The sequence below is a fragment of the Procambarus clarkii genome, chromosome 81 (genome assembly GCF_040958095.1).
Source record: "Procambarus clarkii isolate CNS0578487 chromosome 81, FALCON_Pclarkii_2.0, whole genome shotgun sequence".
NCBI lineage: Eukaryota > Metazoa > Arthropoda > Malacostraca > Decapoda > Cambaridae > Procambarus > Procambarus clarkii.
Genome location: NC_091230.1, coordinates 25,267,717 through 25,292,410, shown reverse-complemented (window position 1 = coordinate 25,292,410; position 24,694 = coordinate 25,267,717). Strand labels below are relative to the sequence as shown.

General features: G+C 50.5%; 1 protein-coding gene across 1 annotated transcript; it reads left to right on the top strand.

The window, feature by feature from the left end:
• Positions 1-918: 918 nt before the first annotated feature.
• Positions 919-16,592, top strand: LOC138358099 (mRNA decay activator protein ZFP36L3-like). The gene is made up of 3 exons (XM_069315581.1): positions 919-977; positions 5,952-6,216; positions 16,077-16,592. Exons 1-3 carry the CDS (start codon positions 919-921, stop codon positions 16,590-16,592), a joined length of 840 nt encoding a protein of 279 aa, XP_069171682.1.
• Positions 16,593-24,694: the final 8,102 nt, after the last annotated feature.

Sequence of the window (24,694 nt, the reverse complement as noted above, 5' to 3'; positions counted from 1 at the left end):
TTTTCTTGTAAAAGTTATAACGAAATGCGGTTTCTTTAAGCCCATTGAATGAAATTAACAAGGAAGGGTGTTTATATACGGTCTGGAAAGTAAACTGTCAAAAGGTACGATTTACGCTCTATTCACTATTATTTGTATATTATTCTCGTGTTTGTGAGGTGTGGGCAGTCAGAGAGCTTTGCTTACCGCCAAGAGTAGTGGCGGGAAATGAGCACCCCGATGCAGAGGGCGCTCACACCGCCCGTAGCGAGAGCACCCCCACGCAGAGGGCGCTCACATTGCCCGTAGCAAGAGCACCCCCACGCAGAGGGCGCTCACACCGCCCGTAGCGAGAGCACCCCCACCCAGAGGGCGCTCACACCGCCCGCAGCAAGAGCACCCCCACCCAGAGGGCGCTCACACCGCCCGCAGCAAGAGCACCCCCACCCAGAGGGCGCTCACACCGCCCGCAGCAAGAGCACCCCCACGCAGAGGGCGCTCACACCGCCCGTAGCGAGAGCACCCCCACGCAGAGGGCGCTCACACCGCCCGTAGCAAGAGCACCCCCACCCAGAGGGCGCTCACACCGCCCGTAGCGAGAGCACCCCCACGCAGAGGGCGCTCACACCGCCACGTAGCAAGAGCACCCCCACCCAGAGGGCGCTCACACCGCCCGTAGCGAGAGCACCCCCACGCAGAGGGCGCTCACACCGCCCGCAGCAAGAGCACCCCCACCCAGAGGGCGCTCACACCGCCCGCAGCGAGAGCACCCCCACGCAGAGGGCGCTCACACCGCCCGTAGCGAGAGCACCCCCACCCAGAGGGCGCTCACACCGCCCGTAGCAAGAGCACCCGGACGCAGAGGGCGCTCACGGCTACTGGAGAGCTCTGGGTACAAAGGGAGTAACCCGCCAGAAGCGCCTTTGCGCGGGAAGTCTAATGCCGCCCGCAGAGTTCTTGAAAATCTCAAAGCCATTACCGGTTTGTGGTTCTCCAAGGCGAGTGTCGCGCCCAGAACTACTGGATGAGGTGATGAGTAACTTGTTCATGCACTTGTAATTGGTGGTCGGTAATGTTGTAGTTGTTCTGGAGATGATTTGTGCGAATAGTTCGTAAAAAGGAGGTAAACTTTAGTGTTACGTATTATAGTAAAGTGAGTATTCACATATTCCGTGATGTGGAAAGAGTAAAACACACACACACACACACACACACACACACACACACACACACACACACACACACACACACACACACACACACACAGACACACACACACACACACACACACACACACACACACACACACACACACACACACACACATTATTTTTTATTATTATTTTTATTTTATTATAGAAAGAACATTATTTTTATTTATTATAGAAAGAACTTTTTTAGTGTCAGAGTGGTTGACAAATGGAATGCATTAGGAAGTGATGTGGTGGAGGCTGATTCCATACACAGTTTCAAATGTAGATATGATAGAGCCCAATAGGCTCAGGAACCTGTACACCAGTTGATTGACGGTTGAGAGGCGGGAGAAAAGAGCCAAAGCTCAACCCCCGCAAGCACATTTAGGTGAGTACACACACACGGGAAATACCTGCTTGACAAACATGTTGGAGATTTGCGAGATTACACCAATCAATCAGGGAAGAGAGAGGCTTGGGCAAACTGCATCTTCCATAATTGTCAGAAGGTTGTAGACATTGTCACTCACAGAAGACTCATAGTCCAGCTAGAGAAAGAGGCTGGTGTGTCTGAGAAAGTGATCAGTTGTGTGAAGGAGTAATTCTCAAGGAGACGAGGGGTCACAATGAGAGGGGGAGATATAGGAGTTATCTTGAGATGATTTCGGGGCTTAGCGTCCCCGCGGCCCGGTCCTCGACCAGGCCTCCTTTTTGTTACACACCCCAGGAAGCAGACATAGCTGCTGTCTAACTCCCAGGTACCTATTTACTGCTAGGTGAAAGAAACATTTTGCCCATTTGTTTCCGCCTGCACCGGGGATCGAACCCGGAACCTCAGGACTACGAATCCGAGAAAGGTAATGAACAGAACTCAGCAAAAGTCGTTAATAGCGCGCAAATATAAAAATTTACTAATAATGCAAAATTTATTGAAGAGGACTGTGATACATTTCAAAATTAACTAGACGCACTCTAGAGATGGTTCGATAAATGACTTCTGGACTTAAACCCAGATAAATGTAATTATATGAGGCTAAGAAAGACTCTTGAATTACAGCACAGTGTTGGGACGGCGGCCGTCTTCATCACTAGAGATAACGGCTTGCGAGTTGACGTAACCCACAAGACGTCGAAGGAACGTCTTCCGGTGTTCATTATGTGTTCACTAGACTCACTCTGGAGTATTGGAGCCCCGGCACGGCACCACCTGAGGCACGGCTCCACCTGAGGCACGGCTCCACCTGAGGCACGGCACCACCTGAGGCACGGCACCACCTGAGGCACGGCACCACCTGAGGCACGGCACCACCTGAGGCACGGCACCACCTGAAGCACGGCACCACCTGAGACACGGCACCACCTGAGGCACGGCACCACCTGAGGCACGGCACCACCTGAGGCACGGCACCACCTGAGGCACGGCACCACCTGAAGCACGTCACCACCTGAGGCACGGCACCACCTGAGGCACGGCACCACCTGAGGCACGGCACCACCTGAGGCACGGCACCACCTGAAGCACGGCACCACCTGAGGCACGGCACCACCTGAGGCACGGCACCACCTGAGGCACGGCACCACCTGAGGCACGGCACCACCTGAGGCACGGCACCACCTGAGGCACGGCACCACCTGAGGCACGGCACCACCTGAAGCACGGCACCACCTGAGGCACGGCACCACCTGAGGCACGGCTCCACCTGAGGCACGGCACCACCTGAGGCACGGCACCACCTGAGGCACGGCACCACCTGAGGCACGGCACCACCTGAGGCACGGCACCACCTGAGGCACGGCACCACCTGAGGCACGGCACCACCTAAAGTGTGGCGACTGAGGTGCGGAGAAACTCATGCAACTGGACCTCACCTCACTGAAGGCAAGACACTGAGAGGACATGATAACGACATACAAGCTTGAGGATTCTCAAGGGAAAGTCGCCACATATTCCACTGAAAATAGACAGAAATTCCAAACGCCCCCTTCCCCCCCTCCCCCCCCACAGGTGTGTATTTTACTCGACAATAAAAATAAAATTAAACGCAAGGATACAAAACATTGAAACAAAAGCCACAATTTAATGGTCAAAATATCTATGATTGCATAACTCGTTGCTAAGTAATAAGTTCAATCACCGCCAGGTGGTTTGGGGAGCACTATACTCTCCCCAGCACCTCTCTATACCGCCCCTAACACCTGGGCTGCTTGGGCTGAAGGTCAGGTGCCGGCTGTAAGGTTGATACCACCTTGTTGGCATAATCCATCTCCTCGAGATCATTTACTATCATAGGAATAACGGAATATAGTGTTGAGCCTTGAGTGTGTGTGTGTGTGTGTGTGTGTGTGTGTGTGTGTGTGTGTGTGTGTGTGTGTGTGTGTGTGTGTGTGTGTGTGTGTGTGTGTGTGTGTGTGTGTGTGTGGGGTGTGTGTGTGTGTGTGTGTGTGTGTGTGTGTGTGTGTGTGTGTGTGTGTGTGTGTGTGTGTGTGTGAGTGTGTGTGTGTATGTGTGTGTGTGTGTGTGTGTGTGCGGGTGTGTGGGTGTGTGTGTGGGGTGTGTGTGTGGGGTGTGTGTGTGTGTGTGTGTGTGTGTGTGTGTGTGTGTGTGTGTGTGTGTGTGTGTGTGTGTGTGTGTGTGTGTGTGTGTGTGTGTGAGTGTGTGTGTGTGTATGTGTGTGTGTGTGTGTGTGTGTGCGGGTGTGTGGGTGTGTGTGTGGGGTGTGTGTGTGTGTGTGTGTGTGTGTGTGTGTGTGTGTGTGTGTGTGTGTGTGTCTGTGTACTCACCTTGTTGTGATTCCGGGGGTTGAGCTTCGGCTACTTGGCCCCGCCTCTCAACCGTCAATCAACTGAAGTGTGCGTGTGTATGTGTTGTTTGTTTGTTTGTTTGTTTGTTGGTGTTTGTGTTTCATCGTCGAGCTGTGGAGGGTCGTGTACTGGGGGGTGTTGATGTGACCCCAGCCCTGACGCCGCGTGACCCCAGCCCTGACGCCGCGTGACCCCAGCCCTGACGCCGCGTGACCTCAGCCCTGACGCCGCGTGACCCCAGCCCTGACGCCGCGTGACCCCAGCCCTGACGCCCAATGACCCCAGCCTTGACGCCGCGTGACCCCAGCCTTGACGCCGCGTGACCCCAACCCTGACGCCGCGTGACCCCAGCCCTGACGCCCAGTGACCCCAGCCTTGACGCCGCGTGACCCCAGCCTTGACGCCGCGTGACCCCAGCCCTGACGCCGCGTGACCCCAGCCCTGACGCCGCGTGACCCCAGCCTTGACGCCGCGTGACCCCAGCCCTGACGCCGCGTGACCCCAGCCTTGACGCCGCGTGACCCCAGCCCTGACGCCGCGTGACCCCAGCCTTGACGCCGCGTGACCCCAACCCTGACGCCGCGTGACCCCAGCCCTGACGCCCAGTGACCCCAGCCTTGACGCCGCGTGACCCCAGCCTTGACGCCGCGTGACCCCAGCCCTGACGCCGCGTGACCCCAGCTCTGACGCCGCGTGACCCCAGCCCTGACGCCCAGTGACCCCAGCCCTGACGCTGCGTGACCCCAGCCTTGACGCCGCGTGACCCCAGCCCTGACGCCGCGTGACCCCAGCCCTGACGCCGCGTGACCCCAGCCCTGACGCCGCGTGACCCCAGCCCTGACGCCGCGTGACCCCAGCCCTGACGCCGCGTGACCCCAGCCTTGACGCCGCGTGACCCCAGCCCTGACGCCGCGTGACCCCAGCCCTGACGCCGCGTGACCCCAGCCCTGACGCCGCGTAGAGCAGTAATCAACAGATGTATCCACCACACGCACACATTCAAATAATGGAACATGTGTATGGACAACACACACGCCTTTACCCTATATAACGATGCTACTATAACACCTGTGGTGCACATCTTACTTACAGGTGCACATCTTACAGGGGCACATCTCACAGGTGTACATCTTACAAGTGCACATCGCAAATGCACGGAGCTGCGTAACCTTGCCCTTGAGGACTAGACGGATATAAGTCTTACACTTGCAGAGAGGTAAACCTTAGAGAGAAAGTTTACTGGAGAACCTGAATACACTCAAGGTTTCAGCGGTCAAGTAGAAAATACTGTTTAGGGGAGTGGAAAGGATATCCAGAAGTGTCCTGAAGTCAGGTCTCCCTCCCCATCCCCATATTCGGGCCCCAGGTGTGTAGGGGGCGGACACAGGTGTGTAGGGGGCGGACACAGGTGTGGGGCTCCCTGTGTGGCACAAAACCAAGTCACCACTATAGTGTCACTCCGTCACATGTCATGAGAATATGTATATTCATAATTTGTCCAAATTTGACACCCTGATAGCAAAAAAAAAAAATATATATATATATATATATATATATATATATATATATATATATATATATATATATATATATATACATATATATATAAATCCACAAGGGCCGTGACGAAAATTCGAACCTGCGTCCGAGAGCATCCCAAACGCCGCCTTAATCGACTGAGCTACGACATGGTCGACAGGAGTTAAAACCGAAGTTCTAGTGAACTTACTGGCTCCTGCAGCCTCTCCGAGGCACAAACCAGGCTTGTACACAACTCCCTATATGTGTGTATATCACGAAAATAAACACGTGATTAAAAATGTGACAGTGTCAGACCACGGAGGAAAATTGAAACAGGAATTTCCTGAAGTACTTTCATATATATTAATACATCTTCAGAAGGAGTCACTCCTTCTGAAGATGTATTAATATACGAAAGTACTTAAGGAAATTCCTGTTTCTACTCCGTATATATAGATGGTGGCCGGCGGTGCGTCTCTACACCACTACACACCTTGAGCTAGGGCCCGTGTCTGGGCCGTGTGACCTTTCTCCCGGGGCGTCTCCCAGCGTGAGTGGTGGAGTGTGTCAAGGTCACTGTGGTGATGGCTTGGTACCATTGACACCGGTGTACCAGGCAACACCTCGCCCATACCTCAAGGTCGACCACCTGGACCTGGACCTCGACGATGGTACAGACGATGAGGGCCACGAGGAGGAGGAGGAGGAGGAGGAAGAAGAGGTTGGACCTTGAGACGGACTGTGGACAACAGACAGACATGCAAGCACCTCAGACATTCGTGACTTAGTGGGAGGAATAATTCTGTCAAGTACCTTCACCCCGGGAAGCAACAATGCCTCAAGATTCACCGCACGCCGCGTAAATTTTATGCATGAACTTGATATATAAAACTTCCATATGTTATCAGCTTTGCCCAAGTCTATTTGATGACGAAAATGGTCATTCCCGGCGCTCTTTTTGGCCGGTGATGAGCAAGGGATGGCGGGGAGCCCGCTGGTCAGCCCGCGGGAGATAGACACGTGCTGCCAAGTTGCTCATGTGAGTGTTGTACCAGCGGCACTTAGCTACCCGCAGGCCCGGGGTGACAGGCCACACACGCACTCAAACCATAAAGAGCTTGTTAATAAGCACTGGTGTGTGTGTGTACTGCTGCAGCGTCGCCGCCCGGCTGGCTCTCAACTCCCTGGCATTGGTCAAGCAACTGACGTCCCTACTGTTAACGGTGGTGTTGGGTATATTGCCAGCGACCATGGTCTAGCACGTGACTTGCCGTACCCACCCACCTCAGGAGAACCGCTATCGTCTCCTCCCGTCGGGAGGAGACGATAGCGGTTCAACTCTGCCACACTCCCGGGCAGAGTTGATTAATACCCTAAACGACCCCCATGTCTCAATGATGCGAATACCCCCGCCTGACAGGATGAAAACAACCCAGCGGGTTTTCTTCCTATTGGGGAGTGTTGCACACGCTGCTATGGCGGTGTGTCCACTCACGGGACGAGTGGCGCTGCCCAATAATCTCGCCCCTCGGGGCCAAATTACAATTAACATAGTTGTCCTTTTGGTTCTCTTTTAAATATCTCGCACTACAGAGTCCTGTACTCACCTAGTTGTGTTTGCGGGGGTTGAGCTCTGGCTCTTTGGTCCCGCCTCTCAACCGTCAATCAATGTGTTTGTGTTCAGACGTTGTGGCTAACACGACCCACCTGTCCTGTTGACCTTCCTAATTTTCAGTAAAAGATTCTAATGGAAAATTGAGAGAGAACAGAACAACGTCATGAGAGCGGCCTGTACACCCCCCGTCAACCCAGGTTTGACAGGGGTGTACCGTACCGTCAACAGGGGGGGGGGACAGTATATAGACAGATACATGCAATGTTAATCTCATCTCACGTGTTATTAAACGTATTCTCCCAGAAGAAAAATATATAATTGTATTGTGTTATTTATGAGTGGCATTGTGGTCATTTGAATCCTGGGGAATGAATGACTCTTGGGGAATGAATGACTCCTGGGGAATGAATGACTCCTGGGGAATGAATGACTCCTGGGGAATGAATGACTCTTGGGGAATGAATGACTCCTGGGGAATGAATGACTCTTGGGGAATGAATGACTCCTGGGGAATGAATGACTCCTGGGGAATGAATGACTCCTGGGGAATGAATGACTCTTGGGGAATGAATGACTCCTGGGGAATGAATGACTCTTGGGGAATGAATGACTCCTGGGGAATGAATGACTCCTGGGGAATGAATGACTCCTGGGGAATGAATGACTCCTGAGGAATGAATGACTCCTGAGGAATGAATGACTCCTGGGGAATGAATGACGGGGCGCCAGAGATACAATTAAGTATATTTAGTGTTCTGTTCTTCCTTTGACACAAGGGAGCACAGAAGCACAAGTTGGGACTCGTGTTATAGGAAGCTGAGAGCTTTCCCATCCCATCTAGTCCATTCCACTCATCCCCTCTTCCTCCTTCCCAGAATGATCTTGGGGGTGTGTGACCACAGTCATTCATACCTCACCCGTCTCAAAGGACAGTTAGGATGTGGCGTGTCACTTCCTTATCCCGTATCTTGGGATAAGGACGTAATGTGCTCGTATCCTGGGATAAGGATGGTATGTTTACTCGGCACTCTGGTGGTGAGGGTGGCACTCTGGTGGTGAGTGTGGCACTTTGGTGGTGAGTAAACCTTGGCACTCTAGTGGTGAGTAAGCCGTGGCACCGTGCCTTCCCGACGCACAAGTTCGATCCTGATGTGGGCTCGCTCCCATGGTGACCAAAGCCAAGCAACTCCTGCACTGTCCCGCCACGCTCTCCCACAACCCATGGTATCCCATGATTACCATGGGTTGAGCCCCCAGGTCACTGTGGGGGGGTTGAGCCCCCAGGTCACTGTAAGGGGGTTGAGCCCCCAGGTCACTGTGGGGGGTTGAGCCCCCAGGTCACTGTGGGGGTTTGAGCCCCCAGGTCACTGTGGGGGGTTGAGCCCCCAGGTCACTGTGGGGGGGTTGAGCCCCCAGGTCACTGTGGGGGGTTGAGCCCCCATGTAACACTGTAAAAGTGTTTGGTTTAGGTTAATACATACATAGAGTACATGAGTCACAGACAAGGATCTGAGAGGCGCCAGTTGTCTGCCTGAGATCTCACACCTCTAACCGTTAACGACCCCAAGTGACCTGAGGTCAGATCATGAGAATTTCACCTTGCTTCCGCTAAGCTTATAATTGTAGTCTGGTAGCCTTCAAACATGCCGACGTTTAAGGAGTGGCTTGGTAGTGCCGGAGGCTATCTACTTGTGGGCGGAGTTAGCTACTAGGTTCCCCAATATAAACTCGGAGAGCTATCCAGCAAAAAGCATTAACAGACAGAACAGACAGAACGGCAGTCAGGAGAGCAGAGGCCAGCCGTCGAGATAGGCCGTCACCAGACGGGGGGTGACGCTGCCTGAAAATTGCAGACCCCCCCCCCCCCCCTCTCTATTCAACTTAGACTCAGTCCTCGGTGAGTGAACATTAAGGTGACTTGGTCGTGTTTACATGTTGTGTGATGATCAGGGGCAGTCAAGTTGTAGGGTTCTCGAATTCTTGGAGGATGACTCACTTTGCATATTAAACTGGAACATTTTAATTGAATTGCTAAATTATGATACTTCATGTGAAATATAATTATGAATTTATTATTTAAATTGTGTTTAACTTTGTTCCCTAGAGATTTTGAGTTGAGGTGAGAAAGCCTCTGTAGTTACTGGTTTCATGGTTTAGAATGAGTACATGATAAAGATGGGAACTACTAATAATGAACTCATGATAACATCTTTTGAGAACATTTTGATACAGACAAGTTCCATTCCTTGTCTTGTATGTAATAGCCTAGAATGGATGGTGGCAGCATTTCGTCTTCTACTATCTACTCTTCTACTTCTACTATCTACTCTTCTACTTCTACCTATCTACACCTCTCCCTCCACCCTTCTCTAAACTCTCACTTTCAACTAATGACCCTTCTCGCTCCTCCCACCTCCCTGCCTCTCACCCCAAACCCTCACTAATTACTTCACTATTCATTTCTTTCCTTTCGTTTTCACTTATACGTTTGTGGCGATGATTCTGTATTCTAGAGTTCTCTCTAGAGTTCCGGGTAGCTGATCCAGTTACGGCACCTTGTAGTCTTAGCACCTAGGTATTCAAATACCTAGGTTTACAAGGTGTTGAACGAGAGAGGCTGCCTTAGGAACTCTGGAGGTGCTCTAGAATAGTTAGCTAACTGGGGACGGGATAACGGACTAGAGAGAGCTGTTTCCCCCGGCCTCGTTAGTTAACTGGGGGGTGGAATAATGGACAAGTTAGAGCTATTTCCCCCACCCCCCGTTACAATGTTGGCAGCGGTGTTGAACAATGTTTATGTTGGTGTTCTTTTGAACATTGTTCAGTCCCACGTGTCTTTTTGCCGCTCAGGCGCTATCAGGGAGATCTTGACAGGTGTTTATTATTCGCGATTTAGCGAGTTTCTTTTTCAGGTTAGGAGATTGTGATTCTCTGGTGTTGTGTTTAGTGATTTTGTGAGTTTTGTGAAGTTCAGGGAATGTTCACCAGAACTTGCGTGTGTAGTGATTAATGTTAGTAATAAGATTTGGCGATTTGGGAACTTAGCGGTGTTGGTAGTGCAGGTCAGCTGAGTGTGACAGGTGACCTCGCATGTCCCAGGGGGACACCCAGCCACCGCTGGTCTCCAGGTCAGTGGGGAGTGGCAGGTGTAGTTCTTAAATAGATTTTAAGTAGTTTTTAGTGGTTCTGCTCAGATTATTGCGATCGACTGTTTTACTCCATTTGAACGCAATAACCCGAGGTGTACTGGTCTTGTACAGCATGCTAGGGGGAGGCTTAGTATGTCAGTAGACTTCACGTTGGGGACGCTCGACGTTAGATAGTCTGGTCACAGGGGTGGCAACAGTTTTGAGTTGTTGACCGGCGGAGAAGCTAGGGAGACACTCTGGGTCACGTAGGTGGCTGTAGGTTAAGGGTGGGAGTAATGGTTAATTATGTACTTAAGATTAGGAACGGTACAGTTAAGTTTAGGCTAGTGTTTTGTCTATTAGTTTTGATTTTTTTTTTGTGACAAGTTAAAAGTAGTGATGACCTTATTCTCTCTTCTCTAACTTTACTCTGTTACTGTTTTATGTTCCACCAAGTCAATATCATTCAGAGTTAATTGAATTATTAAAAATTGAAGTGTAGTTGTTGCCAGGAGGAGAGCGTTATGATATGACTGTGTAACCCTATACAAACTACAGGGTCACACAAATATCTTGGGAGCACGATATTGTCGCCTTTCTGTTCATCCACAGGTGGGAGCCAGAAGAGAGGAGAGACGCACATACAAAAGAGGGAGACGGCTGCTATGTACCACACTCAGGGGCGTTTATCACCACCACCACGACCAGCCCACTACCTGGAGGTCATGGCTCCACCACCACCACCACCCCAGGGGACCCCAAGATGCAGCCCTCTCGGTCGGTCAACATTGGTCTACCCAGTGGACCCCAGGACGGACGGACCCCAGGGGACCCCAAGACTTACGGACCCCAGTGGACCCCAGGTCGTTCTGCAGACGACCCCAGACGACCCAGTAATGATGGAAGAGGAGCAACAACGACTCCAGTCTGTCCCACCAACATCGGTCTACCCAGGATGGACCCCAGGACGGACAGACCCCCAATGGACCCCAGGTCGCTTGTCTAAGACCCATGGGAGGAGGAAGAGAGAAGAAAGAAGAGAGAAGAAAGAAGAGAGAAGAAGGAAGAGAGAAGAAAGAAGAGAGAAGAAAGAAGATAAGACAAGCTGAGTGAGACACGATACCTAGTGTCCCTTGCTGGTGTCAGCATCATTGCATGGAGCGTAATTGCAAGACAGGATCGTTTGCCTTAACTGGCCGCCCCTCCTACAAGCATGTTGCTCTGTTGAGTGATTCTTCCTGTGTCATGCGGACTTGATGTGGCTGTCAGAAGTAGCTCTCTGAAGGAGGCGTGCTGGAGCAACAGGGAGGAAGAAGAGTAGGATGGGATTTCTACTGTTGGCAACTATATGAAGGTCTCGAAACTTGTAGTCCCTATAGCTGTGAAGAACCCCAATATACGTCTCTCATGGTGACTGACGTAGGGCCAATTACAGATCAGCTGGGACAACCGAATTCCACGGTCCTGTGCGCAGTTCAAGTAGTAACGGCTTTCGGGTTGACCAAGTGTTGTTGTGCGTTAACGACGGAGAAGCGACGGAGGCAGTTGTGTTGAAGAAATGTGGTACAGGATTATCTACAAGACCAAGCAGTGACGTCGGCCAGCCAGAGACAATGGACGTCTGTCTACATATTTCATTTTTTAGAGTAGGATGATGTATATTTGTTTAGCTAGGATGTATTCTTTTCGTTAATAAAGTTGTCGCACACAGCTAGCTTGCTTTAGCAGTGTTGCAAAAACTTTATTTTCGGGGAGAAGGGGAGATGTAACACTGTAAAAGTGTTTGGTTTAGGTTAATACATACATAGAGTACATGAGTCACAGACAAGGATCTGAGAGGCGCCAGTTGTCTGCCTGAGATCTCACACCTCTAACCGTTAACGACCCCAAGTGACCTGAGGTCAGATCATGAGAATTTCACCTTGCTTCCGCTAAGCTTATAATTGTAGTCTGGTAGCCTTCAAACATGCCGACGTTTAAGGAGTGGCTTGGTAGTGCCGGAGGCTATCTACTTGTGGGCGGAGTTAGCTACTAGGTTCCCCAATATAAACTCGGAGAGCTATCCAGCAAAAAGCATTAACAGACAGAACAGACAGAACGGCAGTCAGGAGAGCAGAGGCCAGCCGTCGAGATAGGCCGTCACCAGACGGGGGGTGACGCTGCCTGAAAATTGCAGACCCCCCCCCCCCCTCTCTATTCAACTTAGACTCAGTCCTCGGTGAGTGAACATTAAGGTGACTTGGTCGTGTTTACATGTTGTGTGATGATCAGGGGCAGTCAAGTTGTAGGGTTCTCGAATTCTTGGAGGATGACTCACTTTGCATATTAAACTGGAACATTTTAATTGAATTGCTAAATTATGATACTTCATGTGAAATATAATTATGAATTTATTATTTAAATTGTGTTTAACTTTGTTCCCTAGAGATTTTGAGTTGAGGTGAGAAAGCCTCTGTAGTTACTGGTTTCATGGTTTAGAATGAGTACATGATAAAGATGGGAACTACTAATAATGAACTCATGATAACATCTTTTGAGAACATTTTGATACAGACAAGTTCCATTCCTTGTCTTGTATGTAATAGCCTAGAATGGATGGTGGCAGCATTTCGTCTTCTACTATCTACTCTTCTACTTCTACTATCTACTCTTCTACTTCTACCTATCTACACCTCTCCCTCCACCCTTCTCTAAACTCTCACTTTCAACTAATGACCCTTCTCGCTCCTCCCACCTCCCTGCCTCTCACCCCAAACCCTCACTAATTACTTCACTATTCATTTCTTTCCTTTCGTTTTCACTTATACGTTTGTGGCGATGATTCTGTATTCTAGAGTTCTCTCTAGAGTTCCGGGTAGCTGATCCAGTTACGGCACCTTGTAGTCTTAGCACCTAGGTATTCAAATACCTAGGTTTACAAGGTGTTGAACGAGAGAGGCTGCCTTAGGAACTCTGGAGGTGCTCTAGAATAGTTAGCTAACTGGGGACGGGATAACGGACTAGAGAGAGCTGTTTCCCCCGGCCTCGTTAGTTAACTGGGGGGTGGAATAATGGACAAGTTAGAGCTATTTCCCCCACCCCCCGTTACACCCAGGTCACTGTGGGGGGTTGAGCCCCCAGGTCACTGTGGGGGGTTGAGCCACCAGGTCACTGTGGGGGGTTGAGCCCCAGGTCACTGTGGGGGGGTTGAGCCCCCAGGTCACTGTGGGGGGTTGAGCCCCCAGGTCACTGGGGGGTTGAGGCCCCAGGTCACTGTGGGGGGTTGAGCCCCCAGGTCACTGTGGGTGGTTTAGCCCCTAGGTCACTGTGGGTGGTTTAGCCCCCAGGTCACTGTGGGGGGTTGAGCCCCAGGTCACTGTGGGGGGGTTGAGCCCCCAGGTCACTGTGGGGGGTTGAGCCCCCAGGTCACTGGGGGGGTTGAGGCCCCAGGTCACTGTGGGGGGTTGAGCCCCCAGGTCACTGTGGGTGGTTTAGCCCCTAGGTCACTGTGGGTGGTTTAGCCCCCAGGTCACTGTGGGGGGTTGAGCCCCCAGGTCACTGTGGGGGGTTGAGCCCCCAGGTCACTGGGGGGTTGAGGCCCCAGGTCACTGTGGGTGGTTTAGCCCCTAGGTCACTGTGGGGGGTTGAGCCCCCAGGTCACTGTGGGGGGTTGAGCCCCCAGGTCACTGTGAGAGTTGAGACTTATATAGTTTTAATATTTTTTTTAGTGTCTGGATTAAGAAGAGCAATAAAGTTACCAACACTCATGGTAAAGAAACTTTAGTCATTATTGAAGGATTTATTTTGTAAAACGCTTCATTCCACTCTTGAACATCTTCAGGTAAAGAATGAATACATAAAATGCAATTTTGGGTTAAATACACATGTAGAAGTGGTGAAGTTGTACTCACCTAGTTGTGTCTGCAGGATCGAGCATTGACTCTTGGATCCCGCCTTTCGAGCATCGGTTGTTTACAGCAATGACTCCTGTATGTGGGTTGAAGAGAGGGTTGAAGGAATATGAGGGCGTTCAAAAATAGGGGTCAAGAGTAGAGGAATAAGGTAGGAAAGAGGGAAAAGGACTAGTCAATCATTGGGGTAAAGCATAGCGTGGAACTCTGGTATTATGGGTAGGTGGGAAGACACGGTGAGGTCTGGGTCTGAGCGTAGGCAAGGTGCTGTGTGGTATATTATATATATATATATATATATATATATATATATATATATATATATATATATATATATATATATATATATATACATGCGTACAAGCCTGAATGGTCCCCAGGACTATATGCGATTGAAAACTCAGGCGTCCTGTAGTTACCAGTTGCGTTGCTCCTGGGAGTATGGGTTCGAGTCACTTCTGGGGCGTGAGTTTTCAGTCATATATATACATATATATGTGTGGTATATATATATATATATATATATTTATATTGTCAACCACGCTGCCATGGAAATCAATATTTCATTCACCTTCACCTGGGCACTAGGAGATTCGAACCGCCTACACCACGACCATAAGGCTCTATCTACCATAATTTGAGGCAGCCCTAATAGGAAAGATTTCAGAGGCAACTAACCGCTGTCTAACTGGAATTTTATAGTTTTCCGGCTGCTACTGAGTATATTGTTCCATCTCCACTTACATATATGACACGAAAGTGCTTAATTTCTTTGTGATTAACACACAGAAGTGCCCCTGTTACCTAGCAGTAAATAGGTACCTGGGAGTTAGTCAGCTGTCACGGGCTGCTTCCTGGGGTGTGTGTGTGTGGTGTGGGAAAAAAAAAAAAAAAAAAAAAAATAGTAGTTAGTAAACAGTTGATTGACAGTTGAGAGGCGGGCCGAAAGAACAAAGCTCAACCCCCGCAAAAACACAACTAGTAAACACACACACACACACACACACACACACACACACACACACACACACACACACACACACACACACACACACACACACACACACACACACACAAACAAACACACACACACACATCTCTGACTCCAATATCCCCCCCCCCCCCTTCCCTCCTATGACAGTTCCCCAACACCTACCAATCATCCTGCAAAGTCTAACCTCCAACCTTGGACAAACTGACAGATAGTCATTCCATTTTATAGTTACAAATGACCGAAAAATTTAGATCAATGATTCTAATACGAATCTATATACCTTATGTTCCCCACTAAGAAAGAAGCTGAAAAATTAACTCTCCAAACTTCATTTAAATGATTTATTGAGCATATCAAATGCTAAAATGTAGAGAAGATTCGTGCTAGAATGATTCAGCTAACCCTTCCGGTCATATTTAGTAACACATGTCTACAAGAACTGTTTCCAGAATCTATATATTATATGTGTACGTCTATATATGTATAACTATGAAATTGCTAAACAATTTACCAGTTAAGAGATAGTTTGGCATGTTTTATTAAGGCAATTGAATACTTTATATCGTGTTAATCGGGTTTTTGTTAGTACGACAGCATGGAAATCCAAATCAAATTTAATCTGAATTTATTACACACAAATATTACATAAATGCATAAAACTGATGTGAAAGTTAAGCTGTGAAGCCCACGGAGCCTGTTTGGTGGACTTGGTGTACTGCTGCTGTTGCTGGTGCTGCTGCTGTTACTGCTGCTGGTGCTGGTGCTGCTGTTACTGCTGCTGCTGCTGTTGCTGGTGCTGCTGCTGCTGTTGTTACTGCTGCTGGTGCTGCTGCTACTGCTATTTCTGCTACTGTTACTGTTGATGTTAGGACTCGGGCAAGAGGGAGGATACCTGAGGGCCACAAAGGGCACGGTGCCGGAGAACTGTAGAGGCCCTCTGGCGTCCTGCTGCAGGTAGCATCTACAAGAGCTGCTCTCACTACAAGAGCTGCTCTCACTACAAGAGCTGCTCTCACTACAAGAGATTCTCTCACTACAAGAGCTGCTCTCACTACAAGAGCTGCTCTCACTACAAGAGCTGCTCTCACTACAAGAGATTCTCTCACTACAAGAGCTGCTCTCACTACAAGAGCTGCTCTCACTACAAGAGCTGCTCTCACTACAAGAGCTGCTCTCACTACAAGAGCTGCTCTCACCACAAGAGCTGCTCTCACTACAAGAGCTGCTCTCACTACAAGAGCTGCTCTCACCACAAGAGCTGCTCTCACTACAAGAGCTGCTCTCACTACAAGAGCTGCTCTCACTACAAGAGCTGCTCTCACCACAAGAGCTGCTCTCACTACAAGAGGTGCTCTCACTACAAGAGCTGCTCTCACTACAAGAGCTGCTCTCACTACAAGAGCTCTCACTACAAGAGCTGCTCTCACTACAAGAGCTGCTCTCACTACAAGAGGAGCTAGGCGCCAGTAGCAGCAAAGATCACAGCTTGGAAGACAGCGAAGGAGGGAGGGAGAGGGAGCTAGAGAGGGAGGGAGGGAGGGAGGGAGAGGAAGGTAGAGAGGGAGGGAGAGAGAGAGGGAAGGGGAGTCATGGAGGGAGAGAGAGGGAGAATAGTTTATAATGGGGTATAATTGGTGAGGGGGAGTGAAAGGTGGGGTGGGGGGGGGATGGGGTGGGTGTCAGGGGAGAGGGAGAGATAGTGAGGGAGCACTTAGGGGAGGGAGTGGGGTAAGGGGGGAGGGAAGGGAGTGGAAAAGGAGGGTACTAAATCGTAAAAGAAAAATATGTATGTAGGAAATGGTGAGCTCATGACTGTGCATGAGCATACATGTGCACATGTAAGTGTCTCACAGGAGTGTATTCATACATATGTATTAATGTGTACGGCTATGGGCAAGAAGGACATACATATCTCTAGTAATGTCGAGCAAGTTACACTATACATATGTGGCCTTATAAGCCCACATCAGAAGGCTATCATCAGCGGCATATGCTACATTGGCCGAAATAAGAACTGCCTTTAGAAACTTGTGTAAGGAATCGTTCAGGACCTTGTATACCACTAACTGAAAGTTGCCACCGGAACACAAGAGGATTACATAGGGCACAAAAGGTCTTTATCAGACCTCAACAGAGATTATTACATAAACAATTTCATCTATCCTCCACACCTTATAATTACAGTGTCAGCTAGTTACAGAGAATGTAACCACAGCCGCAAGGGAGAAGACGAACCCAATCCCCCCTCCCCCCCCCCCCCCACCCCTGGTGCCAATTCGAGATCGCCGCAACTCACTCAGAGCACCACAGTGGCACTCACTAGGCCGGGAGCATCCTCCGCCCGTGTGAGGGGCAATAGTCCCTTCGTAGGTGATCCCACCTCACTTCTCCTTGGGTATAATAATACGAATAATTCACTGTGTCGGGGGGACAGGAAGCCAGAGTGTATATATATATAAACTGTAGTCGCCTCCCGCCGCATCAGCGCTGTGCTAAGTGCTATCTGTTGTTATCTTTGAAGTATTACTCGTAATAAACTTGTATAGCCTATAACATGCCTCCATGTAGGTGGCCATGCCTCCATGTAGGTGGCCATGCCTCCATGTAGGTGGGCATGCCTCCATGTAGGTGGGCATGCCTCCATGTAGGTGGCCATGCCTCCATGTAGGTGGCCATGCCTCCATGTAGGTGGGCATGCCTCCATGTAGGTGGCCATGCCTCCATGTAGGTGGCCATGCCTCCATGTAGGTGGCCATGCCTCCGTGTAGGTGGCCATGCCTCCGTGTAGGTGGCCATGCCTCCGTGTAGGTGGCCATGCCTCCGTGTAGGTGGCCATGCCTCCGTGTAGGTGGCCATGCCTCCGTGTAGGTGGCCATGCCTCCGTGTAGGTGGCCATGCCGGTAGGTGGTTTGATAGCTCGAGGTTCAGGTGGGTATATGGATTGAAGGAGAATTGAGAGAGAGAGAGGGAGAGGGAGAGAGAGAGAGAGAGAGAGAGAGAGAGAGAGAGAGAGAGAGAGAGAGAGAGAGAGAGAGAGAGAGAGAGTGTGGAGGTACTAGGGGCGATAAGGGAGATAATCAAATGTAGAGAGAGAGAGACAGAGGGAGAGAGGAGATGGCAAGTGAAGATGAAAGAGGGAGGGAAAGAGAGGAGGTTAAAGGAGGTGGAGGAGGAAGGGAGACAATGAGATTACTGTGGGAGGAAGAGTGGCAGACTCAGTGGGGGAGAGGTGCTCCTCCACCATCTTCACCACCACCACCACTCTACCACACCACATATGTGGCGTATACCACATATGTAAGACCAATCCTGGAGTATGCGGTCCCAGCATGGAGCCCGTACCTTGTCAAGCACTAGACGAAGCTGGAAAAAGTCCAAAGGTATGCTACTAGACTAGTCCCAGAACTAAGAGGCATGAGTTATGAGGAAAGGCTGCGAGAAATGCACCTCACGACACTGGAAGACAGAAGAGTAAGGGGGGGACATGATCACTACCTACAAAATTCTCGGGAATTGACAAGGTAGATAAGGATAAACAGTTTAACACTGATGGTACGCGAACAAGGGGACACAGGTGGAAGCTGAGTACCCAAATGAGCCACTTCATGGTCAGAGTAGTTAACAGGTGGAATGCATTAGGCAGTGATGTGGTGGAGGCTGACTCCATACATACCTTCAAGTGTAGATATGATAGAGCCCAATAGAGCCCAGTAGGCTCAGGAACCTGTACACCAGATAATTGACGGTTGAGAGGCGGGACCAAAGAGCCAGAGCTCAACCCCCGCAACCACAAATAGGTGAGTACACCACCACCACTACCACACCTTCTTGTTCTTCAGTGGACAGACTGAAGGAATGGTCCAACAAATGGCTAGTAGAGTTCAACTCGAGCAAATGCAAAGATGCACATGAAGTGCCTGGAGTGACGTCACGTGTTTACGATACAAGGAGCGCCTGGAATTTATTACAGCGGCTACAGGCTGAAAGATACGTGCAGCGAAATACATTACACATAACAATGTATCCTTTTGATACTTGCTTGCGGTCACCTCTCGCCTACCACTGCTCTCTCATTATAATCATTATTCTCATTATATCTCATTATGCTTTCATTATAATATTGAACTCTTCAGCATTTGCAATATAGTTTTGTCAATATCTTGAGTAATTCATTTTGCTTTTTGTCATTTATAATGCACCCTATAACCCATCCCGTGGGTGGTAGTGGACCCCACACCCATCCCGTGGGCGGTAGTGGACCCCACACCCATCCCGTGGGCGGTAGTGGACCCCACACCCATCCCGTGGGTGGTAGTGGACCCCACACCCATCCCGTGGGTGGTAGTGGACCCCACACCCATCCCGTGGGCGGTAGTGGACCCCACACCCATCCCGTGGGCGGTAGTGGACCCCACACATCCATCCCGTGGGCGGTAGTGGACCCCACACCCATCCCGTGGGCGGTAGTGGACCCCACACGCATCCCGTGGGCGGTAGTGGACCCCACACGCATCCCGTGGGCGGTAGTGGACCCCACACCCATCCCGTGGGCGGTAGTGGACCCCCACACCCATCCCGTGGGTAGTAGTGGACCCCACACACCCATCCCGTGGGTGGTAGTGGACCCCACACACCCATCCCGTGGGTGGTAGTGGACCCCCACACCCATCCCGTGGGTGGTAGTGGACCCCACACACCCATCCCGTGGGTGGTAATGGACCCCACACACCCATCCCGTGGGTGGTAGTGGACCCCCACACCCATCCCGTGGGTGGTAGTGGACCCCACACCCATCCCGTGGGCGGTAGTGGACCCCCACACCCATCCCGTGGGCGGTAGTGGACCCCACACCCATCCCGTGGGTGGTAGTGGACCCCACACCCATCCCGTGGGTGGTAGTGGATCCCACACCCATCCCGTGGACGGTAGTGGACCCCATACCCATCCCGTGGGCGGTAGTGGACCCCACACCCATCCCGTGGGCGGTAGCGGACCCCACACCCATCCCGTGGGCGGTAGTGGACCCCACACCCATCCCGTGGACGGTAGTGGACCCCATACCCATCCCGTGGGCGGTAGTGGACCCCACATCCATCCCGTGGGCGGTAGTGGACCCCACACCCATCCCGTGGGCGGTAGTGGACCCCACACCCATCCCGTGGGCGGTAGTGGACCCCACACCCATCCCGTGGGCGGTAGTGGACCCCACACCCATCCCGTGGGTGGTAGTGGACCCCACACCCATCCCGTAGGCGGTAGTGGACCCCACACCCATCCCGTGGGCGGTAGTGGACCCCACACCCATCCCGTGGGTGGTAGTGGACCCCACACCCATCCCGTGGGCGGTAGTGGACCCCACACCCATCCCGTAGGCGGTAGTGGACCCCACACCCATCCCGTGGGCGGTAGTGGACCCCACACCCATCCCGTGGGTGGTAGTGGACCCCACACCCATCCCGTGGGTGGTAGTGGACCCCACACCCATCCCGTGGGTGGTAGTGGACCCCACACCCATCCCGTGGGTGGTAGTGGACCCCACACCCATCCCGTGGGCGGTAGTGGACCCCACACCCATCCCGTGGGCGGTAGTGGACCCCACACCCATCCCGTGGGCGGTAGTGGACCCCACACCCATCCCGTGGGCGGTAGTGGACCCCACACCCATCCCGTGGGCGGTAGTGGACCCCACACCCATCCCGTGGGCGGTAGTGGACCCCACACCCATCCCGTGGGCGGTAGTGGACCCCACACCCATCCCGTGGGCGGTAGTGGACCCCACACCCATCCCGTGGGCGGTAGTGGACCCCCACTACCACCCACGGTAGTGGGGGGGTATATATATACACACGTGTGTGTGTGTGTGTATATATATATATATATATATATATATATATATATTGATAAAGTTAAAGGCGTACCTGTTATGCCTTGGCTGGAAGGCTTCTGTGATGGCTTGGGTTCGAGTCTCCTTGTAGGAAAGTGTTCTAAAGTTATATATATATATATATATATATATATATATATATATATATATATATATATATATATATATATTTATCTTGCCCTGGTCGAAGACAGGGCCGCGGGGGACGTTGAGCCCCGAAATCATCGCAAGGTAACCGTGCTTAAACGATAGATTTATTCACTAAAATACTAATTTACTCTTCTTGTATTATGCCTGTGTCCAGGGACAGTTATCTTATCTTGAGGTTATCTTGAGATGATTTCGGGGCTTGAGTGTCCCCGCGGCCCGGTCCTCGACCAGGCCTCCACCCCCAGGAAACAGCCCGCGACAGCTGACTAACTCCTAGCTACCTATTTACTGCTAGGTAACAGGGGCATAAGGGTGAAAGAAACATTTTGCCCATTTGTCTCCGCCTCCACCGGGGATCGAACCCGGAACCTCAGGACTACAAATCCGAAGCGCTGTCCACCCAGCTGTCAGGCGACCCGCCTTACTCTAGCATGTTCCCCTGTCTATTGGGACGGTGGAGAACTTTAGAACTTCTAAATGTTTAGAACTCTAAAACATTTTCTAAACCAAACCCATTCTCCAGGTTAGTTAAATTGACAAGTGCCTCAGCTGTACTCACATAGTTGTGCTTGTGGGGGTGGAGGGGCTAGATTCACAAAGCAGTTACGCGAACACTTACGAACCTGTACATCTTTTCTCAATCTTTGGCGGCTTTGTTTACAATTATTAAACAGTTAATGAGCTCCGAAGCACCAGGAGGCTGTTTATAACAATAACAACAGTTGATTGGCAAGTTGTCATGCTTGTAAAATGTTTAATAAATGTAACCAAATCCATCAAAGATTGAGTAAAGATATACACGTTCGTAAGTGCTTTCGTGAATCTGGCCCCGTGGTTCTTTGGTCAGCTATGGTCAGTCACGGTGCATTCTGGGACTTGCTGGTAGAGGAGATGGTAGTATTGAGCATATAATTAACCGAGATCATTAATATTATTAGATTACCAGCACTGAGACTGGATAATTTTATATTAAACTAGCCAGAATCATTTTGAGAACGAAATGTAGATTGTCGTCGCGTGGGAATAATAACCCCGTTTTCTACTCAAGAGGCGTCATTTTCGTTGTCTCTTCATGACTAACTTAAAGAATTTACTCTGTTGTATGATAACACAAAACGGCAGTAATTTTTTCCCTGCATGTTGTATTAAATTATATTATTAAATTATAAATGTATTCAATTCCCATATCTATTATAAATAATAGATATGGGAATTTCCCCACACCTTGTCTTCCGAGACGGGGGAGATATCTAGATTGTTTCCCGTCTATTGGAACGGAGAAATTTATAGAATGTTGCCCTGTCTATTGGGCGGGAGAGAACTCTAGTATGTCTCCCTGTCTACTGGGACAGGGAAGAACTCCTGAACATGTTCCCCCTGTCTACTGGGACGGGGGAGAACACTCAGAACAAGTTTCCCCTGTCTATTGGGACGGCAAGAGCTTCAGTGACGGTCAAACCGGTGTATGTTACCACCAATGAAGACTATGGCGTCATGTAGTATGATATCATGGCGTCATGTAGTATGATATCATGGCGTCATGGAGTATGATATCAGGCCTTACATTCTCTTATGTCATTCACATTCATTCTCGATACATTCACCTTCACATTCCAAGTGTTAATAGTGATCACTGGGGGCAACATTCACTATTTTTTGAGGTGAGACACTCACCATTGTGAGGTGAGTGAGTGAGTTACTCACACCATTGTGAGGTGAGTGAGTTACTCACACCATTGTGAGGTGAGTCAGAGTTACTCACACCATTGTGAGGTGAGTCAGAGTTACTCACACCATTGTGAGGTGAGTGAGTGAGAGTTACTCACACCATTGTGAGGTGAGTGAGTGAGAGTTACTCACACCATTGTGAGGTGAGTGAGAGTTACTCACACCATTGTGAGGTGAGTGAGTGAGTTACTCACACCATTGTGAGGTGAGGTGAGTGAGTTACTCACACCATTGTGAGGTGAGTGAGTGAGTTACTCACACCATTGTGAGGTGAGTGAGAGTTACTCACACCATTGTGAGGTGAGTGAGAGTTACCCACACCATTGTGAGGTGAGTGAGAGTTACTCACACCATTGTGAGGTGAGTGAGTGAGTTACTCTCACCACTCAGTTAAACACAGGAGAGAAACACATCACTTTTTACAGAGGAGTGACAAGGCACTGCTGAGTGTCCGCCAAGAGTGCCAGGCACTACTGAGTGTCTGCCAAGAGTGCCAGGCACTACTGAGTGTCCATCAAGAGTGCCAGGCACTACTGAGTGTCCGCCTAGAGTGCCAGGCACTCTTAAACTGAGACACGTCAGGCTGACACCACTTTGTGATGCCTCATTGGTTAGTGAGTCACTCTTGACAGTAAGAGAGAGAGAGAGAGAGAGAGAGAGAGAGAGAGAGAGAGAGAGAGAGAGAGAGAGAGAGAGAGAGAGAGCAGGCCAGATAGTAAGAGAGAGAGAGAGAAAGAGAGAGCAGCCCCGACAGTAAAAGAGAGAGAGAGCAGGCCAGACAGTAAGAGAGAGAGAGAGAGAGAGAGAGAGAGCAGGCCAGACACTACGAGAGAGAGAGAGAGAGAGAGAGAGAGCAGGCCAGACACTACGAGAGAGAGAGAGAGAGAGGAGGACCAGTTAAGAGAGCGAGCAGCCCAGACAGCAAGAGAGAGAGCAGGCCAGACAGTAAGAGAGAGAGAGAGAGAGAGAGAGAGAGAGAGAGAGAGAGAGAGAGAGAGAGAGAGAGAGAGAGAGAGAGAGAGAGAGAGAGAGAGAGAGCAGGCCAGACACTACGAGAGAGAGAGAGAGAGAGAGAGAGAGAGAGAGAGAGAGAGAGAGAGAGAGAGAGAGAGAGAGAGAGAGAGAGAGAGAGAGAGAGAGAGAGAGAGAGAGAGCAGGCCAGACACTATGAAAGAGAGAGAGAGAGAGAGAGCAGGCCAGACACTATGAAAGAGAGAGAGAGAGAGAGAGAGAGAGAGAGAGAGAGAGAGAGAGAGAGAGAGAGAGAGAGAGAGAGAGAGAGAGAGAGAGAGAGAGAGAGAGAGAGAGAGAGAGAGGAGGACCAGTTAAGAGAGCGAGCAGCCCAGACAGCAAGAGAGAGAGCAGGCCAGACAGTAAGAGAGAGCAAAAACAAACATGGAGAGAGTGAGAGTGAGAGCGTAGGGCCCGGGACAGAGAGAAAGAGAGTGGGGGGCGCGCGCGGGGGGATAAACCCCCCTAGGAGAGCCGGCCTGGGGGGCGTCCGTGGGGGGTTCAGGGGGGCGGGGATGGACTAAAGAAAACGCGCACCAGAGCCGAAAGGGTAAAAAATAAAATTACCCCATTGAACTGTACGATTTTGAGGGAAAACGGGAAGGAGATTTGTCTCTCTTCAAGCGTTTATTATTCATTATTGGCCTCTCCTGCCGTCCATCTTGCCCCGCGTCTCTTGTCGTCACTGTGGGCGGACAGGAGCTCCGTAGACGGGACATTTAATGACAGGAGTTCCGGGAATTTGAGCGATATTTGCTAATTGGCATTACGAATCAATTCACGGTTATGAGCTATGGAG